This window comes from Aspergillus melleus (assembly GCF_016097325.1).
Source record: "Aspergillus melleus strain CBS 546.65 chromosome Unknown contig1, whole genome shotgun sequence".
NCBI lineage: Eukaryota > Fungi > Ascomycota > Eurotiomycetes > Eurotiales > Aspergillaceae > Aspergillus > Aspergillus melleus.
The window spans coordinates 4112751-4133735 of NW_025763370.1; the positions used below are offsets into that span (position 1 = coordinate 4112751).

The 20985-nt window shown below is 52.9% G+C and overlaps 9 protein-coding genes across 10 annotated transcripts; 6 read left to right on the forward strand and 3 right to left on the reverse strand.

The window, feature by feature from the left end:
* Positions 1-653: 653 nt before the first annotated feature.
* LDX57_001463 (amidohydrolase family protein) lies at positions 654-1733 on the reverse strand (the record flags this gene model as incomplete). Its single annotated transcript, XM_046083107.1, has 2 exons — positions 654-1368; positions 1432-1733. The coding sequence occupies 2 exons, from the start codon at positions 1731-1733 to the stop codon at positions 654-656; spliced, it is 1017 nt and encodes a 338-aa protein (XP_045939064.1).
* A 1407-nt stretch (positions 1734-3140) lies between these two features.
* Positions 3141-5240, forward strand: LDX57_001464 (uncharacterized protein; the record flags this gene model as incomplete). The annotated part of the gene is made up of 4 exons (XM_046083108.1): positions 3141-3564; positions 3644-4401; positions 4453-4459; positions 4528-5240. The coding sequence occupies 4 exons, from the start codon at positions 3141-3143 to the stop codon at positions 5238-5240; spliced, it is 1902 nt and encodes a 633-aa protein (XP_045939065.1).
* A 718-nt stretch (positions 5241-5958) lies between these two features.
* On the forward strand, positions 5959-8258 carry LDX57_001465 (uncharacterized protein). The gene is made up of 5 exons (XM_046083109.1): positions 5959-6414; positions 6505-6604; positions 6731-7004; positions 7089-7508; positions 7564-8258. The coding sequence occupies exons 2-5, from the start codon at positions 6565-6567 to the stop codon at positions 7826-7828; spliced, it is 999 nt and encodes a 332-aa protein (XP_045939066.1). The 5' UTR covers positions 5959-6414; positions 6505-6564; the 3' UTR covers positions 7829-8258.
* Positions 8246-11210, forward strand: FBP26 (bifunctional nucleoside/nucleotide kinase/histidine phosphatase family protein). 2 transcript variants are annotated; one of them, XM_046083110.1, is made up of 4 exons: positions 8246-8978; positions 9302-9374; positions 9436-10022; positions 10075-11210. In XM_046083110.1, the coding sequence occupies exons 1-4, from the start codon at positions 8931-8933 to the stop codon at positions 10741-10743; spliced, it is 1377 nt and encodes a 458-aa protein (XP_045939067.1). In that variant the 5' UTR covers positions 8246-8930; the 3' UTR covers positions 10744-11210. The 2 variants fall into 2 exon arrangements, with proteins under 2 accessions (XP_045939067.1, XP_045939068.1); XM_046083111.1 differs by having other exon boundaries at positions 8246-10022.
* A 518-nt stretch (positions 11211-11728) lies between these two features.
* Positions 11729-14419, forward strand: VAM6 (putative vacuolar morphogenesis protein AvaB; the record flags this gene model as incomplete). Its single annotated transcript, XM_046083112.1, has 1 exon — positions 11729-14419. One exon carries the CDS (start codon positions 11729-11731, stop codon positions 14417-14419), a length of 2691 nt encoding a protein of 896 aa, XP_045939069.1.
* Positions 14420-14777: 358 nt separating this feature from the next.
* On the reverse strand, positions 14778-15170 carry LDX57_001468 (uncharacterized protein; the record flags this gene model as incomplete). The annotated part of the gene is made up of 1 exon (XM_046083113.1): positions 14778-15170. The coding sequence occupies one exon, from the start codon at positions 15168-15170 to the stop codon at positions 14778-14780; it is 393 nt and encodes a 130-aa protein (XP_045939070.1).
* A 290-nt stretch (positions 15171-15460) lies between these two features.
* On the reverse strand, positions 15461-15754 carry LDX57_001469 (uncharacterized protein; the record flags this gene model as incomplete). The annotated part of the gene is made up of 1 exon (XM_046083114.1): positions 15461-15754. The coding sequence occupies one exon, from the start codon at positions 15752-15754 to the stop codon at positions 15461-15463; it is 294 nt and encodes a 97-aa protein (XP_045939071.1).
* A 305-nt stretch (positions 15755-16059) lies between these two features.
* LDX57_001470 (uncharacterized protein) lies at positions 16060-18714 on the forward strand (the record flags this gene model as incomplete). The annotated part of the gene is made up of 1 exon (XM_046083115.1): positions 16060-18714. One exon carries the CDS (start codon positions 16060-16062, stop codon positions 18712-18714), a length of 2655 nt encoding a protein of 884 aa, XP_045939072.1.
* Positions 18715-19532: 818 nt separating this feature from the next.
* On the forward strand, positions 19533-20536 carry LDX57_001471 (uncharacterized protein; the record flags this gene model as incomplete). The annotated part of the gene is made up of 3 exons (XM_046083116.1): positions 19533-19625; positions 19720-20151; positions 20369-20536. 3 exons carry the CDS (start codon positions 19533-19535, stop codon positions 20534-20536), a joined length of 693 nt encoding a protein of 230 aa, XP_045939073.1.
* Between the last annotated feature and the right edge of the window lie 449 nt (positions 20537-20985).

Genomic DNA, 20985 nt, shown 5'->3' on the forward strand with positions numbered 1-20985 from the left:
CTTCCGTTCTGGTCACTGATCACAGTATATGCAAGCTAAAAGTGAGAGAAATGTGAAACGATATACACAGGTCCTTTGATGCGGTTTCCTCGTGGATCAGATTCCGTGAGGAATAGAATGAACCCTTCTTTGCCTTACAAAGTTTGATATGCCAATTTAACTATGCGGTCATTCCTGATGGTGTGTAAATTGGTTATTGTGCTGTATTGGAAGTACTGAATTCTCACTGATTATTAGATCAGATATCACCAGAAGATTGAGCCGGCCAGAGATTCCTTACATTCAAGTTTATATCAACTGATTTTACAGTGAGTTAGTTTGATATCACTTGAACCTCTTTTCGAAGCAGTCTCGAGATCAGAAAAGATCGAATCCGGCGGACACAATCATCATCTTTTGATCCAAAGGTTCAGGGTCAGTACAACCGCAATCGAACTAGCTTTCATCTCTTGAGGGAAACGCAAAGAGTTGTTTTTTTTTTTTTTTTTTTTTTTTTTTTTTCTACTGCATCCTCATATCTATGATGTCTCTACTCAAGATACTACATTGGATTTGGCAAGCCTGGGGCTCTGTTTAAAATGACCAACTTCGTACAGGTCAATTGCATTTCAATTCATATCAACAGCGTCACTAATATATCCCAATCAAACAAATCAAGCACTACTATCATGATATTCCCCCAGCTTAAACAACCTCTTCGCATTCTCCCGACCAATCTTCAACCGATCCGTACCATTCAACTCCGCATGATCAAACCAGGCACACGCATCCGCAAACGTCTCAAACGGATAATCAATCGAGAAGAGAATCCGATCCGCCCCAACCTCCGCCATACAGAAGTTCAATGTCGTCGTCGAGAAATGCCCCGACGTCGTGATCCAGATATTCTCCGCAAAGTACTCCCGGATCGTCTTCTTGCAGGTTTCCGCCAATCCAAGCAGCTTCTTGCGGTCCTCAAACCAGTGGTTGATCCGCCACATGTCGAACGGGACGTGTTCGCCTAGATGGCCCATTATGACCTGCAGCTTCGGATGTCGGTCGAAGACTCCGTTCGTTACCATCCCCAGGACGTGGAGGCTGACGCCGTGCGCGAAGCTGAGCGGTGGTCCGACCAGCCATTTCCGGTCTGCCCAGAGCTTCTCGTAGATTGTGCCTGTGGGATTGCGTGGGTGTAGGTAGAATGGCACATCCAGGTCTGCGCACGTCTGCCAGAATACGTCCCATTTGGCGCTGTCGTAGAAGATCAGGTCGTCGCCATCTGGACCGGCGCGTTGCGTGTCGTTCACCAGGGCGCCCTTGAAGCCGTATTTCTCGACGCAGCGGCGGAGTTCGTCGGCGGCTTGTTGGGGGTCGTGCATGGAGAGCGTTCTAGAGGGAAGAATACCCCCGCACCGGTTAGTGTCGGTATCAATGCGGAGTCAGAATACTTACGCAAAAGCTCCGAATCGAGTCGGGTTGGCGCGCACTTGCTCGGCGATGTAGTCGTTGATTTCGACGGCTAGGCTCTGCGCCTCAACCGGGTCCCAGATATCCTGGACGCCTGGGGCTGTGTAGGAGAGGATCTGGTAGCCGACGCCGTGCTTATCGGCATGCTCCACGCGAATCTTGTTAATGTCTGTGATTTCTTTGACGTGGGTTTCCACGTCGGTGGAGAAGAGACCTGCCCACCAGCGGGTCTTTTCTTCGAAGCGAGGCAGCGCGAAGGCTTCCTCGAGGGCGATCTTTCCGAGCATGACAGACAGTTGGTTCCTGTGATTTATTTTCACGGAAGTCAATTGGATTGTTCAGAAAGTGAGATAGTAAATATGGAGAGATAGACGCAACGAAGCAAGGGAATTGCGCTAGCTTTATAGAACAGGCTTCGTGCCGACTTCCGAAAACTACATTTGGGGGTGACGTAGGAAGCAAGCTCCAACACTCGTATAAACTGTTAAATTCTAAGAAGCCATCAACCCCAGGTTCCGAAGGAGAATGCGGGGAAGTGGACGTCATGGCGGATCTCCCGTCGGGTAGACTCCTTGGAAAGTATAATTTCTAGAGTAAATAGCAGATCCGAACGGATGGACTGATCCGTTCGGAACCTGACAGACCGAGTAGAGTCCATTGTTCCAGTTGGCATCCGACATGCAAGGAAGTCCATCCGATAGAAATGACCCCGCTTTAGTTGCCAGAGAACCTCGCAGTCAACAGGCCCGCTGTCAATAGCCTTGCCTGACATGGTATGGTTGATAGCATCTATGAAACGCATGGGTTTGAACTTCTATATATATACTCCTATAACTGATCAGCTTGAATCCTCCACCCCGGTCAAACTTCCATCCCAGTCTTTGTTGATTCTTGGTCCACACCCTCACGAGTGAATGTAATCGCCCAGTTAAGTCTAGAGGCCACCTGCTGACCTGACGGGTGCCTCTTGGCCGGGTGAATACGAAGCGCAATGCCTCCTTTGTCTGCCTCGACTGATGGACCTCCCAGCCTCTCTTTATGCAGACGAACGGCTCCGCCAATCAGTCCTGTGCTGACCTCGAACTTCTCGCAGGAGGCTGTTCTGAAAACAGGAAACCAGGAGAAGCACATTCCGACACTAGAAGATGGCTGGAATCTTCCATTCCGTCAGCCCACGGGTGATTGCTCTGGAACCCTCCCGTGCCGGATGCCTCCGTTCTGCTTGCCAGTCAAGTAGCGCAACGTCTTTCCTTGGCCTTGTCTGTCGCACCTTTCATCGTGAGATTCCTTGTTCTCCGTCCCTCATGGTTCGCCCCTCTTCCTGATACTTCCTTGGTACTCCTTGCCCCTAATGCTCACTAACGTGAATCCATCCATACTTTTATCAGTCGCCCCGGCACTTCGGTTCTTTGTCGTAGTCGCCCTCCTTTGTTAACAGGCATGCCATCTACCTGGACACTGGCTGTCCTAGGACCTTGATCCCTGTACGGGCTTGCGACGATTATTGTTCTATTGCGCAAATCATTTCAGGGCCCTTTTCCACCCGCGCCCTTTTCACATGTCCTTTTGATTAGCGTCGTCCGTGAAGAATCCACACCGCGGTCTCCAACTACTCGCTTGTGTTACTGTCCGTCCAGCTTTGCGCTACCATCTTCTGTGATCAATCCAGCCATTATCGGCAATCAACCGTTCAGATGCCTGGCAAGGACGAGATAGGGGTCTTCGGGGACCCAATCCCCGAGCATCACAACGTCGAATACGCCACGGATAAAGAGCATATCCTGCCTCGCCGCATCTTCGGGACGGCGGCCGAACGGGCCCGGCGCAATCTGAACGCGAAGCTGGCGAATCCGTTGGCGGGATATAGTCATGAGGAACTGCGCAAACAAGGCATCACCTTTGCCATCACTCACCAGATCGGCGACGAAGAGGATATTCGCGCGTTTGGCATCGGCGCTGTCCTGGCGCAGACGCCGGAGAAGGTCACTAATCTGCCCAGCATGACGGCGGAGGAACTGGCGGCTTTGCAAAAGGAATTCACAAATCGTTGGTCCCAGCCGTGGACGATGTACCTGGTCATTATTTTGTGCTCACTGTCGGCTGCGGTCCAGGGAATGGGTAAGTGCTTCGATCTGTTTGAAGATAGTTCTATGTCTCTCCTTCACGAGAAACGAACTAATATCATCCTTCGATTCAGATGAAACGGTCGTCAACGGCGCGCAGATCTTCTACAAGCATCAGTTCGGTATCAGCGGCAACGATTCTCGGTCGAATTGGCTGGTTGGCCTGGTCAACTCCGCTCCCTATCTCTGCTGCGCCGTCATCGGTTGCTGGCTGACGGTGCCGTTCAACGCCTGGTTTGGTCGACGAGGAACAATCTTCATCACCTGCTGCTTCTCCGCGCTGGCCTGTCTGTGGCAAGGATGCGTGAATACCTGGTGGCACATGTTCATATCGCGGTTCGCGCTGGGATTCGGCATCGGGCCCAAGTCCGCCACGGTCCCTGTGTATGCTGCCGAAACGGCGCCGCCAGCTATCCGTGGTGCCTTGGTGATGCAATGGCAGATGTGGACGGCGTTTGGCATCATGTTTGGCTATGCGGCGGATCTCGCCTTCTTCGAGGTGCAGGATCAGTCTGGAATCATCGGCTTGAACTGGCGCCTCATGATGGGATCAGCCATGTTTCCGGCCCTCCTCGTCTGTTGTTTTGTTTTCTCCTGTCCCGAGTCGCCACGCTGGTACATGTCCCGGAATCTGTATGCCAAAGCATACCAGTCCATGTGCAGTCTGCGGCCCACCAAGATCCAAGCAGCCCGAGACATGTACTATATGCACACGTTGCTGGAGGCAGAGAACTCCATGAAGCTTGGGCAAAACAAAATCTTAGAGTTGATCGCCGTGCCTCGTAATCGACGTGCTTTGATTGCCTCTGAGCTTGTCATGTTTCTGCAACAGGTATGATCTCTACCCCTCAATTCTTCCAAACATGGCTAACATTAGACACAGTTCTGTGGTATGTCTCACTAAACACCAACGTCCAAATAATCAACCAACCTATCTATACTAACAACAACCTCACAGGAGTCAACGTAATCGCCTACTACTCATCCGAAATCTTCCTCGAGACCACCAACCAGCGCAACGCCCTGACAGCCTCTCTCGGCTGGGGTCTAATCAACTGGCTCTTCGCCATCCCAGCCGTCTACACGATCGACACCTTCGGCCGCCGCAACCTCCTCCTCACCACCTTCCCCCTAATGGCCATCGCCATGTTCTTCACGGGCTTCAGCTTCTGGATCCCCGAAGACACGCACAACTCCGCACGCCTCGGCTGCATCGCCCTAGGCACCTACCTCTTCGGCGTCGTCTACTCCACCGGCGAAGGCCCCGTCCCCTTCACCTACTCCGCCGAAGCATATCCCTTGTACGTACGATCCTACGGCATGGCGCTAGCCACCGCCACGACGTGGCTCTTCAACTGGCTCCTCGCCATAACGTGGCCGTCGCTGCGTAACGCGTTCACCCCGCAGGGCGCGTTCAGCTGGTACGCGGGCTGGAATATCGTCGGCTGGTGGCTCATACTGATGCTGCTGCCCGAGACGAAGGGAAAGACGCTGGAGGAACTCGATCAGGTGTTTTCAGTCTCGACGCATTTCCACGCTGCTTATGGGCTGCGGCAGATTCCGTTCTTTGTGAAACGGTATATATTGAGGAGGAAGGTGCAGCCGGAGGTTTTGTATGAAAGGGAGGATTTGTCGGCGGTGAATCCGGAGGCGGGATTTAATACTATTTGATTTTTGTCGTTTGTATTATCTTCGCTGTTATCCTTCATCTTTTTCTTTCTCTTTACCTTTCGTGTTGACTACGAGATTGTAGGTATTTATTGATTCTAGTCATCTTCTTTTTCTTGTGGTTCATTTGAGATGAGCTGATATTATGTGAACTTGATGTCGCGGCGTTCTTCTAAAAGGCAATGGATTTATTATGATCTTGATATTGTGCACGTAACTCAAGTCAGACCACAGATCTTGAGTTCTAGGTTTGAGCCGGGTGCAAGTCCTTGGAAGGTCAGCATGTCCTGTAAATGCCGGCATCAAGGTATATACGATATGATATGATTTACGGTCTCATGATAGCGGAACAGATTTTCAAGCCCAAGTTGTCTCATTGATATTGATATAACTAGCTAATTCGAGGGATACAGCCTGGCTAGGACCCCTTCTTTCGATCCAGTTTATATAACCCACCAAAGATCTAACGATGCGTATACAGGTCCGATCCTATAACTTCACAATGACAAGTTAGTTTTATGTTTCCAACAGATCAATGCATGCAAAACAAATGTTTCGGAACTTCGTCAGACAGCAGTTGGTACGATTGTTAATCCGCATGGATAAATGCTCGGAACAGGTCTGTGTGAAATCTTTCTTCTTCATACGAAGTGGTGGCTGGACTGGATTTGCATCCATGAATGTCCCAAAGGAAGAGGGGAAAGAGAGAGTCGCAGCTTACCTATTAGGATGGCGAATGCGAATGTTGCAAGCTAAGTTGAGTGAGTGTTGCGGTGATTAGTGAGAGGAGCTCGATCGAGACTCAATTGGAACCATGAAATGTCTGCGGCAGTGCAAGGAAAGAAAGAAGAAGAGCCTTAAATAGCTGAGTCGACGGAGCTAAAAAAGCATTCGCTAACGAACCAACCACAGGCGAGAGCGCGCGGAACGCGACAGGCCCGCCGTTTGCTGCGTTTGTTTCGCTTTCTTTGCGTCCCGCGGCGAAAAAAGTAATTCCGCATTTTTTTTCCCGCAGGCATCATTTCAGCCAGGGCGCTTGGTTTTTCGTTTGTCCAGTATTCTTTTTTCGTCTTCTTTTCTCCTATCAATCTTTGACTTGTTTGAGTCTTTTTCCAGCCATATCCTAGTACCTGTCTCTGTTTACTGCAGGTTTTGTGCTGTGATATACCCCTTTCGGGTAAGTGATTTGCGTGCGGTTTCTACTTACCTTGATTGTTGTCGAATGAGGAAATATATAAACTGAACGCTAACACCTTGGGATCGACAGACTTCCTACAACTTTCTTTCACATTCCCTCATTTTCATTCAAATAATTTCATCCGACAAAATGGTCGACGCTCCCGAGAGTCCTAGGCCGCAGGAACAAAGTGTGTAGGAAACAAACGAGACAGAAAAGCGAACAAACCGATGGGGACTGCTCAATCCGGGGCTGCATCCAAAGGAAGCGTTGTGCAGTACTGCAAAAGAATCGACTAATGGGTTCCTTACTTTAGCTCCCGCCAAAACTGGCTTCCAGAACGGCGTTCGAACGACGGGCCGTGCTTTCCACTCCCCCAACTGGCGCGTGAAGGGTGAGGAGAGCCCTAGCGGCCAGAGTGCCGGCTCCCCCGGCCCCAAGACCAGTACCTCGCGAGTCGCATTCAGCAAACCGAGTCCCCATGTCCCGCAGGCCATCTCGGAGGGACGCCGCCTCTATGTAGGCAACATGCCCTACACGGCCAAATCGGAGGATGTGCAGGCACTGTTCACGGCCGCCGAATTCCCAATGTATGACTGAGTGAGAGAAAAAAGAAGAAAAAGAATAATATATTGTGCCAAGGATGGTCCCCAACTGAAGTGTTGCTTTCATAGCGAGCGCATCGATATCGCCATCGATCCCTTTACCGGCCGGAACCCTTCATACTGCTTCGTGGACCTTGAGACGAAGGAACTGGCTGAGCGCGCGATGGTCGAGTTGGACGGTCACGATATGCTGGGCCGTCCCGTCAAGATCAAGCCGGGCGTGGTCAAGTCGCAAAGCGAGCGGTCTCAGCAGCAGCAGCAGCAACCCCGGACGGATGGCTCCCCGCGTACCCCCAAGACTTCCTCCCCCTTCGGTATGGACCGATGGCGCCGTGACGACAGTGCCCCTGCTCCTCCCGCCGCCCCCGTCTTCCAGAGAACCAACTCCTCCGATTCGAGCCGTCGTCTGTACGTCGGGGGACTGCCCCGCGTGAGCGACCAGGAGTCGATTACCAGCAACATCACGAACTTCTTCAAGGGATTCAACATGTATGTCCCGCCAGTCTTAGTGTACCGTCTATCCGATACTAACCCTTTCCATCAGTGAGAACATCAGCAAATTGTTCAGCCCTCATCCCGCCAAACGGTTCGAGCCCGGTGACCATTACTACTTGTTCGTCGACTTTGGCAGCGTTGAAGAAACGCAGGCTGCCATGGACGCTCTGAACGGCAAGGAGGGACCCTGGGGTGGTAACATCCGGGTGCAGCGAGCCCGCGGAGAGACCTGGAACTCCGAGGAGAGAAAGAACAAGTGGTCGAGCTCGCGGGAGAATGGGGCTGCACCTGCCGAGACTGCGGTTGATGCTTAAAGACAGAAAGAGAGCACCATTTGCATTTGAAAATAACGGCCATTTGGAGAATTTTCTTGTTTTTTCTTGCATGGGTTTGGGAGTCAAAAAGGAGCAAAAGGACACAAAAAAAGTTTAGAGATTTGGTGCCTTCAATTCTCGGGGCGAGAGAAGGCTTTTATTTGTTATGATTAGAAAAGCATCTGAACGACATGCATAATAGCCTCTTTGGTTGTTGGATGTATATAGCCGGAGGGCATGACATAGACACCATCCCTTGCGGTATCTTGGGACGACCCGGGAGGAAATATGGAGGACAGACTCCGGAATGACCATGATGATTCAAGCAATCCACAAAGACTTTGCCCAGTACTACGTACCTTATAGACATTTAGAATCCGTAGACCTACTACACTAAAGGTAGACTACTAAGACTAGCCGACTTGTGCCGCGTCGATCATTCCGATCCAAAGCGCCGGCCGCGAGTTTACCCGACGAAAACGTCCGGGACATCACGTGGTGCGCTGTTTGAAGGCATTGTCTCCCAGTCCCTTCGAAGAATTCAATCTCCTGATTTTCTTCGAAAAGCCTCATCTCTGATCTCCATCTTCCATCCTGCATCCCCGGCGCTACCAGGGCTGGTCCACCCGCAATTCTTGCGTCTGTCCTAAACAACGGCGGGCCATCGGTTGATTTGCCCCGCGGCATGACGTCTGCGCTGTCCCTCGACTTCTTCACCGCATCGGCTGTTGGGGCTTAATGGGATCCAACCAGATCTCTTGTTCTTTTTCCCCCTTGCAAACGAATTCCATCCTGTGAGAAGACAGCCGGAACTGTCTGTTTTGTTCTTCGGTGAGAATTGTGCCGGTTGGAGTTCCGACAGCAAAGCAAAAGACAAAAAAAAGGGAGCTTTCCTCTCCCCGGTCTTACGCCATTAACTCTCCTTGACCCGGTTTTGGGTCCAATCTACTACTTCTCCCACGGCTTCCCCCCCTCCAAGTTCCCTATTCTCCGGCCCTCTTGTCCGGTCGGTTTGTCTGGTCTTGGCCCGAGGTCTTTCGTCTCAATTTGCCTTTTTCCTATCTCGTATTCATCTCTCGGTTTCCGTTGCTAGTTGCCCATTATGGCGGCTGTTAGGAGGGGTAATGGCCACAAAAGCTATTTTGCCAGTGTAAGTGCTTGGTTTAGATGTTCATGATTTATTGATTGCGTTGTTCCCCGGCTTCTGGCTTCTGGGTCGCTCTGCCTTGGCAGCTGCCCACTACTTGCGTTATAGTCTGCCCGGTACTTGACCCAGGGAACCTAGTATACAACTTTTGTAACAGGCTTTCTTCTTTCCTTTTTCTTCTTTTGCTCTCTATTAGGTTGCTTGTTACTATCACTCATTTGCGCTCCATGCATACTCTATCTGCCTGATTCGCCACACCACTTGACCATCCCGACCATCCAGCAAGGAAAATCCCATCAAACCCCAGAATGCTGACTAGATTGCAGTCAGATGACACGAAAATCTGCGTGGTCATGGTTGGCCTGCCAGCCCGAGGCAAAAGTCTCATAGCTGGCAAAGGTACGTTCCCGCCTATCCGTGCATAGAGTGCACTTGTAGAACGTGAGATTGACGAAATCAGCCATGAGATATCTTGCGTGGGTCGGCATCCCTGCTCGCGTCTTCAACGTGGGCAGCTACCGTCGAAACAACACGCCGCAGCCAACCGCCACTTTCTTCGACCCTCACAACAGCGAGGGCGAGAAAATGCGGCGAGCTGCCGCGGAAGCTGCCATGTCTGATATGCTCCGATGGTTTGCATCGGGAAAAGGCGTCGTTGCTATCCTTGATGCCACCAATTCCACGAGGGAGCGACGTCGCTGGATCTATGAGAGCTGCGATGCGGCCAATGTGGAGACGTTATTTGTCGAGTCGATATGCGACGAGGAAGACCTAATAATGAACAACATTCTCGAGGTCAAAACCACGTCGCCGGATTACAAGGGGCAGGATCCTGAGGTTGCTGCGCTGGATTTCCGCAATCGAATCCGCAATTACGAAAAGGTCTATGAGACCATCGACGATAACGAGAAGCACTTTACATATGTGAAGCTCATCAATGTCGGCTCCACGGTAATCATTAACCAGATCAAAGACTATCTATCCAGTCGGCTAGTCTACTACATCCAAAATCTCCACATCAAGCCTCGCTCGATTTGGCTGTCTCGCGTAAGTGGCCTTCTGATTATGCAATGGAAGTTTTGATCTAACATCCGCTTAGCACGGAGAGTCCGAGTACAACTTAGTAGGCAAGATTGGCGGAGATTCCAGCATCTCCGAGCGCGGAGAGGCGTATGCTCGAGCTCTCCCGGGACTTCTGAAAAAGTCGGGTGTTCCTCCTAACACGAAGATCGTCATCTGGACGTCCACTCTCCGGCGCACAATTCAGACGGCCCGTCACCTTGCCGCCGAAACGGGCTTCGAGAAGCTGGAGTGGAAGGCGCTCGACGAGCTCGACTCTGGTGTCTGCGACGGACTCACGTACGAGGACATTGCGCAGAAATACCCCGAAGACTTCGCCGCACGCGACGAGGACAAGTACAACTATCGCTACCGCGGAGGCGAGTCCTACCGCGACGTCGTCATCCGACTGGAACCGATCATCATGGAGCTGGAGCGCAGTGAAAACGTGATTATTGTCACCCATCAGGCAGTCCTGCGTTGTATCTATGCCTATTTCCTCAACACGCCCCAGGAACAGAGTCCGTGGATGGAAGTCCCCCTTCACACGCTGATCAAGCTCACCCCTCGTGCCTACGGTACCGACGAGCAGCGGTTCAAGGCCGATATTCCCGCAGTGTCGACCTGGCGGGCGAAAGGGACTTCAGCGAAGCACCAAGATTACCCTACCACTGAAACGAAGAATGAAGTCCCCGCCACCAGTGCCTAAACTGGGGTATGCCTTCGAGCCACTGCATGCGCACGACACATTTGGCCCCGTTTGACTCATCTTCACATACCCGCTATACCTAAGATTCTCCACCAATTCTACAACTCATGTAGAAACCCGGGAAACTATTTCACATACACACGCATTATATCACGACCTATCTTCCCAGCGCCGCCTCTTTTTCCTTGCAAGCCTCTTCATGTTAAAAGTTTGGTTTCGGTTTCCGGCAGCATGTACAAGTGGACTGTCTGTCTGATTCATTTCCTGCATATATTATCCACCGTTGGAGGCAATTGCGGTTTATTTCATTTACATTTCCCACTGGTCTGAACCTTTATAACGAAGCTCACTTTTCCCGCACTATTGATGTTCTCTCTTGTTTTCGGGGAAGTGAGTTCTGCAAATGCGGCCTATAGAATTAATATATTCATCGCTTATATGGAATAGAGATAGAATTTCCTGTGCATTTCTTGAATGCTTGTAGATTGTTTACTGCTGTATCATGTAAATCACAAGTATATATGGTTCTTTTCGAACTGAAAGGAAGAATGAGAAGAAGAGGGAAATAACTTGTACCTGTGTCTTGTACCTACCAAACAAAGAACGCGGCCTGAATGACCAAGTCACATGAGCCGGCCAGCCGACCCCGAGTGGATGCCTGCATGCCTGAGCCTGACCGACCTTCCCCGACCGGGCAGGGTAGCGTCACCGGGAAGCTCTAGCTGTCTGTCGGGTCTAAGTTGTCTCCAACCTACACCGCAGCGAGCGAAAGCCACGCAGCAGAACCGACCACGACCGACGACATGCCCCGCTTCTGCATCACCTAAGGGCCTCTCCTCTCGCGCTATTTCCCACCATCCTTTCTGAATTTTTCCCTGTCACCGCTCCCCGCCCGCCCGCCGCCTGGACATGACATGACTCTATCACCCCGAACCCTCTGCACCGACGGCGCCCGGAGAGAGAAAGCAGAACACAAGGCAGAGCTATGTTATCGGCGTTCACGGCGAGGCCTCTCGTCGAGCTCAAGCCGCGCGATAAATCGAGGATCGAGTCGTTGCTGGCATATGGGGATAGGCTCCTCGTGGGCCTGAATAATGGCAGTTTGCGCATCTATCGCGTCAATGAAGTCACGGAGGATGAGCCGCGGGGTCAAGGGGATGCGGATGGAGATGCCCATGCGGAGGGAGGAGATGGTCGCAATGGGAATATCCCCGGAGGAACACCAGGGGGGACACTTAAGAATGGAGCTGATAAGGGGGAGAGGTCGGCGACGATGAGCTCGGTTGTTGGAGGAGGGACCGCCTCCTCGGCTACCGGCAACGCCGCGGCTCCTATTGCGAAGCCTAAACAGACGGATCTGCTGCGGGAATTGGAGAAGTTCTCGAGATACAAGGTTGAGCAGCTGGCGCTGATTAAGGAGGCGAAGGTGCTGGTTTCCCTCTCAGGAGGATATGTTTCCATCCATGATTTGCAGAGCTACGAATTGCAGGAGCAACTGACCAAGACGAAAGGCGCCAGTACCTTTGCCGTGACGTCAAATATCTTCAATGACCCCGAGACGGGCGTTCCGTCGATTGTGTCGCGATTGGCGGTGGCGGTGAAGCGGAAGATACTGCTGTGGACGTGGCGGGATATGGAGTTGGAGAGCGAAACGGCAGAGTTGACGCTGGTCAGCGGCATTAAGAGCCTGACGTGGGTGTCCGGGACGAAAGTCGTGGCTGGACTCAGCTCGAGCTTCGTGATGGTTGATATTGAGAATTCGTCCGTCACGGACTTGGTGGGACCTGGAAGCATTGGGGGTCTTGGGGGTCAGGAGACCGGGCGTCTGGCTGGGGTCGGCGTTGCGAGTATGAGCTACATTGGCATCGGAGGAGCGGCGCCGAAACCGCTAGCGACCCGACTCAGCGAGGGCCAGGTGCTGTTGGCGAAGGATATCAACACCCAGTTTATCGATATCAATGGCAACTCCCTCGGGCGGAGACAGGTTCCGTGGAGCCATGCGCCCGCCAATATCGGATACTCGTATCCCTTTCTACTGGCGCTCCATGACTCGTCCAAGGGCGTCTTGGAGGTCAGGAACCCTGAGACCTTGTCCTTGCTCCAATCCATTCCGCTGCCGTCGGCGACCCTCTTGCACATCTCGCAGCCTACAATCAGCTTGGCGCACGCCGGGAAGGGGTTTCTGGTTGGGAGTGACCGGACCATCTGGAGGATGGAAGCTCTGAGCTACGATACGCAGATCGACTCGCTCGTGGAGAAGGGGTATCTGGACGAGGCGATCAGCCTGGCCAACATGTTAGAAGACGCGCTTCTCCGAAACAAAGAGGGTCGGCTTCGCGAGATCAAGCTCGAAAAGGCCCAAGGTCTTTTCAGCGTCCACAAATATAGTGACTCCATGGAGTTGTTTACCGAGATCTCGGCTCCTCCAGAGACCGTAATTCAGCTCTACCCTAGGATTATCGCCGGTGATCTCAGCTCGGTGAGCGAGGAGCCGGAGGAGTCGGAAGATGGCACGACGGACAGCCTGTCGAAACCTTCTGACGGCCAACCCCAGACGGATGGCGCTATCTCGGAGGAGCTGGCGGCTTCGAAGACCTTGACACACACCCCTTCCATGCGCTCCTTCCTTCGCACAAAGACAGACGATGGGAGCGACGCGGGAAGTATCCGCGGCAAATCCTCGGAGGATCCTCGAGCAGCAAAATCAGCCCAGGAAAAACAGCTTGAGTCCTCCGTGCGCGAGCTTCAGCGATACTTGGCAGATGTTCGCCGGCGGTTTCAGCGGTTCCTCAACCCTGACGGGACTTTGAAGGTGGTCGACCCCACGGCCGATGGAGCAGTGGATGAATTCACCGACTCCGTTATGAAACTACTCGAGATCACCGGGGATAACAAAGACCACGACTTTGGCGACCAGCTGCGAGAAAAAGCGAAGCTGGTCGACACGACCCTTTTCCGGGCGTACATGTTTGCCAATCCCCGTCTTGCCGGCTCCCTCTTCCGCATCGCCAATTTCTGCGATCCCGAAGTGGTCATGGAAAAGTTGGAGGAAACCGGACGGCACAACGACCTCATTGACTTCCTGTACGGTAAAAAGATGCATCGACAGGCCCTCGAGCTACTGAAGAAGTTCGGGCAGGCCGATTCAGAGGAAGAGACAGCACCGCAGCTCCACGGTCCTAAGAGAACCGTGGGCTATCTACAGAACTTAGCCCCGGACCAGATCGAGCTCATTTTGGAATTTGCCGAATGGCCTCTACGAGAGGACCCTAACCTAGGAATGGAGGTTTTCCTTGCGGACACTGAAAATGCGGAAACCCTACCCCGGCATCAGGTCCTAGAGTTCCTGCAGAGCGTCGACACCAATCTTGCCGTTCGGTACCTCGAACATGTCATCGGAGAGTTGAACGATATGACCCCTGATCTACATCAACGGCTCCTTGTGTTGTATCTAGAGCGATTGCAGAAGGATAAGACCAAGGAATGGTCGTTTCCGAATGAGAATGATCGGGCGGAGTGGCTGAATAAATTCCTTGAAATGTTGAAATCCAGCTCGCAGTATTCCCCGGCTAAGATCCTCGACCGGTTGGATCGCGATGGTACGTATCACCTTGTGTGGCCTAGTGTTTCGCGTCGAAGGTATTCTAACACATTGCGTAGATTCCGAGTTCTTTGAAGCAAGAGCCATTGTCTTTAGCAAGATGGGACAGCACCGGCAGGCCTTGGAGATCTACGTCTTCAAGCTGGAGGATTATGGTAAAGCAGAAGAGTATGTATGATGACCAAGAAGAGGGAGGTTAAATGCTAATTTTGTCCACAGATACTGTAACCATCTGCATAAATCGGAAGAAACGACGGCCACGGAGGCCAAGCCTCTCCGCGGAGCAGCTCTTCCCGACTCGGAGGTGAAACCATCTATCTATCTAACATTATTATCTCTATACCTCTCGCCTCCGCACGGATACCAACCCCAATACGGACCAGCACTGGACTTGCTGGCCAAGCACGGATCACGTCTTCCCCCCGGTTCGGCGTTAGAACTGATCCCCGAGACTCTCCCGGTCAAAGATCTGGAATTCTATTTCCGCGGTCGCATGCGCGCGGCCAATTCGATGCTCAGCGAGTCGCGGATTGTGGCCAGCCTGCAGAAGTCGCAGAATATCAAGACCCAGGCCCAACTCTTGGTTGGCGAGGGGACGGACGGCAAATCTGCGCGATCCCGGCACGTCACCATCACGGAGGAGAGGATCTGTGGGATGTGTCATAAACGAATCGGTGGCAGTGTGATCAACGTGTTTCCAGAGTATGTGACTTCCTTTCCAGATATCCGATGACTTCTGCTGACTGTTCTCGAAGTAATACGGTGGTCCATCTTGGGTGTGCCAATCGTCTTTCTTCCCATTGATAAAGAGGAATTTTTTGCACATAGAATCGGGTATGCGTGTACGGTATCGATGCCTTGATATTATGTTGATGTTGATTTTTCTTTTTCTTGATTTTTTTTTTCTCCTGTCCTTTTTTTCTGTTCATTCGATCTTGTGGTTCTGTTTCTCATGCCCAAACAACCCCAATTGCGTGGAGTGGAGTGGCGGGTGTATTCAGCATTGATACCCAGGATAGCGATGATATCCAAGGATCCAATATATAATTTCCTTTCTTTCTCCCTTTTAATTTTAGTTCCGAGCGCTGTATTATGACGAATCATTCATGCATGCATTCATTCATCCTCCTCAACCACCTCTTCTCCGTAGTTCTCTTCCTCCTGGGCTTCCTTGGCCGAAATTTTCTGGCCCTGCGCCTCCGCCAGTTTCTTGTCTTCTTCCATGCGCTCGGTCAGGAAGACGTTGATGTCGTTCTGAAGCGTCGGCACGAGCTTGCGCAGCTCGGAGAGATACGTCACTTTGGCTTGCACGTCCTGCGAGGGAGACGAGGTGAGGCGGTGCTCGAATGTGTGCGTCGATTGAGGGGCGGTGTAGACGGCGCGCAGAGGGGAGGAGGAAGTGGAGGACATGGTGGTTGTGGTAATCGGATCAGTTTGGAAAGTAGTTTTTTGCTTCTTCCGAGGTGATTGATGCATTTAGTGGGGGAGAAGAAGAAGAAGTGCTAAGGAGGAGGCAGCGAGAGAGAAGAGGGACCGAAAGAGGGACAAGAAGGCGGGGGGCGATCGGGAAGATTCCCAAAGATCGACACGGCCACTTTCGTTGCAACTCGATTCGGTCGGAAGTCCAGACCGACACCGAGACTCTCCCCCTGTCAAGTTTCATCCATCTTCAATTCCTTCTTTTTATCATGGGCCACAGCTTTCCCTGATCGAGAATGTTACGCTCGCCCGTCTCCCCGGAGCGAGTCTCCAGATCGCCCGCTCCTCCTTCTCTCCCTCGTCAATCCTTCGATGACGAATTGGTTCGTCCCGGCTCCTCTGGTAGTGATGCCTCGTCCATTACGTCCAGTGTGACGACGGTCTCCGCTATGCCTGCGCCTCTGAATGTGCATCATCCTTCCGGAGCCTCGTCCCCCCGGCCCCCTCGCACCTCGTCGATCCCCAATAGCGCCAGCGCCAGCACCACCAACCTTGGTCGTCCCTCAGCCTCCTTCATGCCGCAGAATGAACCTACCAGCAGGAAGCCGTCCAGTCGGGCTCTCCCGCCAGAACTACAGCGCCATCGCTCCCGCCATCACTCCCAGGGCTTCTTTGAACCCTCCCTCCCAACCGCATCTACCCCCGAATCCACCCTGTCCGCGTCCAGGATCGCTGCTCAGGCTGCGATGTCGCAGCAGCAGATGGCTGCCGCCGCCGCCGCCCAACAACAGCAACAACAACATCCTCCGAAACGCCCGCCGCATGTAGTCTTTCCCCATACTGACGACCCCTCCAGACATCGACGGACGGGGAGCCTGTCGCCCCCGCCCCCTCTTCCTCTGTCGCAATCGCTGGCGCCCCCTGGGTCCGGTGGGTTGTCCGGACACTCGTATCAGAATGGACAGCCGCAACAACAGCCGCATACCCAATCGCAACATCACTCACAGTCACCGCAGCAATCACCGCAGCAGCAGCAACAACAACAACAACAACCGGGAGGACACCAGCACGTGGCGACGACAGCGGCTAATCTCGTATTCCCACGACAACCGAGCTTGCAACCGCCCGGATTGGAACCGGGCGACAAGGAGCACAAGCACAAGGGCGAGAAGGAGAAGTCCAAGAAGAAGCTGTTCTCGAAGCCGAAGCATATCGGCATCAGCAGCCGAGACAAGGACGGGTTCATGAAAGACCGAGGCCTCCCGTCGCCCAGCAAGATGGGGCTTCCTAGCGCCAGCGGACTCTCTCGCATCGTCAGTGCCTCGACGACTAGCCTGGCGGAGACGTTCCCGTCGAACAACTCGTCCATGTATAATCTGTCCAACGCGTCGGCGAGCACGGTGGTGCCGGCGGACAAAGCGACGGGCGGCGAGAAGGAAAAGGATAAAGACAAGGAGAAGGAGAAGGACAAGCATAAGCATCATTTTCTGTCGCGGCAGAAGTTGAAACTGAAGGATCGCGGCGATGATCATTATAATCTGCCGCTCTCGTCTGCGTCGAGTAACTCCAAACCGTCGGATCCGAATGCCCCCCAGTCGCTGTACTCGTTCACTCCGATTTCACCCAATGCGGCGACGACGACGTTTGGCAAGTCCGTCAGCGGGTTGGATCTGCTGCATGGCGGCCGAGCGCTGCGGGAGAAGAAGAAGGAAGAGAAGGCCATGGCGGAGTCGGAGCAGCAGGACTGGCTGGCCAATTCGACAGCCTCGGGCACTACGCAGACCACGTTTGCCGGGCCTTCGTCGCTGGGAAGCTCGACGACGGGGATTCTGGCCGAGGCCGCCTTGCGGGAGACTCTGCAGGGGTTTGGATTAAACAACATGTCGCCCGAAGATGCGTGGGATTTCCTGAAAGCGAAGCTCTTGGTTATCTTTGACGGGGAAGATGTGCGCATCGCCATTGAGGACCTGAACAAGCTGGTGATGATACATATCCAGCGGTGCGTGCAGAAGCGTACGCCAACAGCAATTGTCGATGATCTTCGAGAGTTGCTGGAAACGGGGTTCGCTTCTCTGAACCACACACTGAACGGGGTTCCCGATGAGAAAATGGTTCCTCATCTGGTGCAGATCTGGATGCTGGTGTTTGGCACGATCCTTCCGTTCATCCAGGCAGTTTTCCTCCCGCTGGATCTCGAATTCAAAGGCCACGGGACCGTGATGAATCCGCGCGAGGCCAGCGAGTTCTGGGCCGGTGCGTTGAACGGGGAGTATCCCGGCTGTGAGCTCGAAGTGCGCAACCTGGTTCTGATCGCCTTTCGCGACAAGGTAGTCCTCTTCCGCTACGACGGCCTCAAGGCGACTTTCTCGCGTCTGAGTCTGGACAACATTAACCTGGGCAACGCCGCCCTTAGCGTCACCACCAAGAGCAGCGCCAACAGCGGCCGGCCGGCCACGTCTGCCTCCCTGGACGCTGGCTTCGGCGGCAGCTACAGCTCGCAATCCTCTCATCTCAACGCCGCTGCGACGGCCGGCAGCTACTCGTCCGACTCGATGAGCTGCAACCGCAGCCGCGCCGCCTCCAACACCTCGTCCAACCCGGACCAGCTCATCTTCCAATCCTTCTCCTCCCCGACGCAGCGACCCACCATCATCCACCGCGGCGCTGACACCTCGCAGGTCATCACCGAGACCGTCGGCCGCATGCTCCAGTGCGTCAGCGTCCTCAGCAGCGTGCAGACCGGCGACCACGCCCAGGAGAAGGTCGAGGTCCTCAGCAAGGCGCTCAAGCATAATTGGCTAGGTCGCGGCCGCACGGGTCGCGATCGGCGTGGTTTCGTGGGCGCTAAGATCCGACCTGCCATGGTGCCCCGGTCTGATAGTGATATGTCTTCGAGGGGCACGGGGGATTCGGATTTACGTGATGGAAGGAGGGAGATGAGTGTTTTGTGAGTGCAGCATAACATGTTTGGGTATCATCTCTTATCCATGCTCTTGTTCTTGAATTTTTCTTCCTTTTTTCTTTTCTTCCATTGGGGGGCGTAACTAGATACCTCTGCGGCGTGGATGGTTGTCTTTTCTTTCTGTCTATTCTTTTTTATGCATTCAAGTTTGGGTCAATGAGGTAGGTAGGATATGGTACCTAGGCACGAAGGCTATATGACCGTTATTTATCAATTAACGAGATTAGATATGCTCAAATCATCATGATGACTTGATACAATATACGTCGTTGTACGAGGAGTCTCAAGGCACATACGTACATGTCTGCGTGTGCACACCTAGATCGATAGACAGGGCTCTATCCCCTTGCAGAAAAACCGTTTAAGGCCGCGTACAAGATCATGATGAAGGCGAAGCTGTCATCAGGAAGTTTTCCTGATCTCACCCAGCAGGTGACTCAGGCGTACCGGAGAGTGAATCCAAGATAATGGAACCTTCAACTTCAACCCCCGTCCCAAACGAAACGCGAATGCAATGCGCCTGGACATGAAATTCACTCGCAGCCTCTCTGCACTAGCACACTCTTCTCACCTCTTCTTCCCCCCAAACGCAGTCCTCATCCTATTCCTTCTCACTTCTCCTCACTCCCTCACCCTCCATCATCCTCCCTCTGCCCTCTCTGCTGAGATATGAACCTACCCTCCACCCATACATTTCTCCCTGCTACTCACATAGTCTGCACTTCCTGCTTCACTCCTGTGAACAAGGTTCTCACAAAGGTGGAATTTGCTTTTGCTTCTGGGATCCTTGAGCCCGAGAGTGTCGAGATGGCTTCTGATACTGAGACCTCCGTCGCTGCGGCCCCAGAGCCCATGGATCTTTCTACTCCTGTGAAGGAGGAGGAGAACGAGACTGGTGATGTATGTGCCCTACCTGATCTACCCATGTACTAAACGACATAGTAATATGAACGCATATATCCCCTCAAACCAATAGCTAACCCTGAGCCTACAGATCCAAACCCCAACTCCCACTCCCACCCCCCGCAAGCGCAGCCGTTCAGCAAAGACCAAATCCAGCGCTGTCCGAACCCCAAAGACCCCCAAGGGCACTGCCAAGGGCACCGATGCAAGCGCAGCTGACGTCGAAGATGACGGCGAAGGCGAAGGTGACGGCGACGCCGACGCCGACACCGAAGCCTCACCCAGCAAGAAAAGCAAAAACACCGGCGCTACCAAGAAGGTCATGGGTCCCATTCCTACCTCCTATGAGGCGGCGGGGGACTCTGACCGTATGATTCTGCGCATGAGAGACGAGGAGGGTCGCGGATGGCCGGATATCAATGCCGCGTGGATGAATATGACCGGGATCTCGGTGGGCAAGACGACTCTGAGAATGAGATATCGCACTATGAAGAGTAACTTTGTTTCGGTTGATGCTGAGGATGTGAGTTTTCTGTTTTTTTTTTTTTTTTTTTTTTTTTTTTTTTTTTCCTGCTCTCTCTCTCCCTCTCTCCCCCCCTCTTTGGTTCTGTTCTCCAGTGATATACCGAAGATGCTTGTATATACTCATTCCATCGCAATCTCCTCGCCAATCAAGCGTTGTGCCTGCGTCTTGACATTCTGCGCCTGGTCACCATCCGTAACTAACCAACAAACAACAGGAACCCCGTCTCCTACACGCCAAGAAAGAAGTCGAAGAGCGTTTCGAATCCGAGAAATGGACCAAGATCGCCGAACAGATCGTCTCCGACGGCGGCAAGAAGTACCCGCCTGCCAGCCTGCAGAAGAAGTACAAGGCGATTATGAGTGTGGGCAATGCTGCAGCTTAACCATCGAATCGCAGCTCCAGGTTTTTCGAGCCGACTAGGCAGATTATGAAGATGGATGGAAAGGAGAGGAATCGGGAACCCAGTCGCCCTCTGTGAGGTGGAAACATATGAGAAAATGAAGAGAAAAGAAAAGAAAGAATGCAAAGGGACAGGGACAGGGACAGTGGCAGGGACGGGATAAATCAAGGGGAAATTTGGCGCCATTTCATTGGGTTTGTTGCTGTTCTATTTGCCGAAAGGAATTCTAGGTAGTTATTTTGATTTGAGCTATGTGCTAAGATCCTTCTGAATGGTATGGCACGCGAAATAGGACTTCTTCAGTTTAGACCTAAGATACATGGATCGGAACTTGCGTCCGTCCAATTCCCCGGCTAAGACCAAGATCTTGACAGGACCCCGGTCCTAGCGAGCCAGAGGGATCGGGGCCTACTTCGAGGTCGGAATCGTCG

Excerpts from the sequence above, each read along its gene's own strand:
- LDX57_001465 (XM_046083109.1), top strand. The coding sequence starts at position 6,565 with ATGGTCGACGCTCCCGAGAGTCCTAGGCCGCAGGAACAAA. Across the intron at positions 7,005-7,088 it reads ACGGCCGCCGAATTCCCAAT|CGAGCGCATCGATATCGCCA; the intron begins GTATGACTGAGT and ends TTGCTTTCATAG. Across the intron at positions 7,509-7,563 it reads TTCTTCAAGGGATTCAACAT|TGAGAACATCAGCAAATTGT; the intron begins GTATGTCCCGCC and ends CCTTTCCATCAG.
- FBP26 (XM_046083110.1), top strand. The coding sequence starts at position 8,931 with ATGGCGGCTGTTAGGAGGGGTAATGGCCACAAAAGCTATTTTGCCAGT. Across the intron at positions 8,979-9,301 it reads ACAAAAGCTATTTTGCCAGT|TCAGATGACACGAAAATCTG; the intron begins GTAAGTGCTTGG and ends ACTAGATTGCAG. Across the intron at positions 10,023-10,074 it reads GCTCGATTTGGCTGTCTCGC|CACGGAGAGTCCGAGTACAA; the intron begins GTAAGTGGCCTT and ends ACATCCGCTTAG.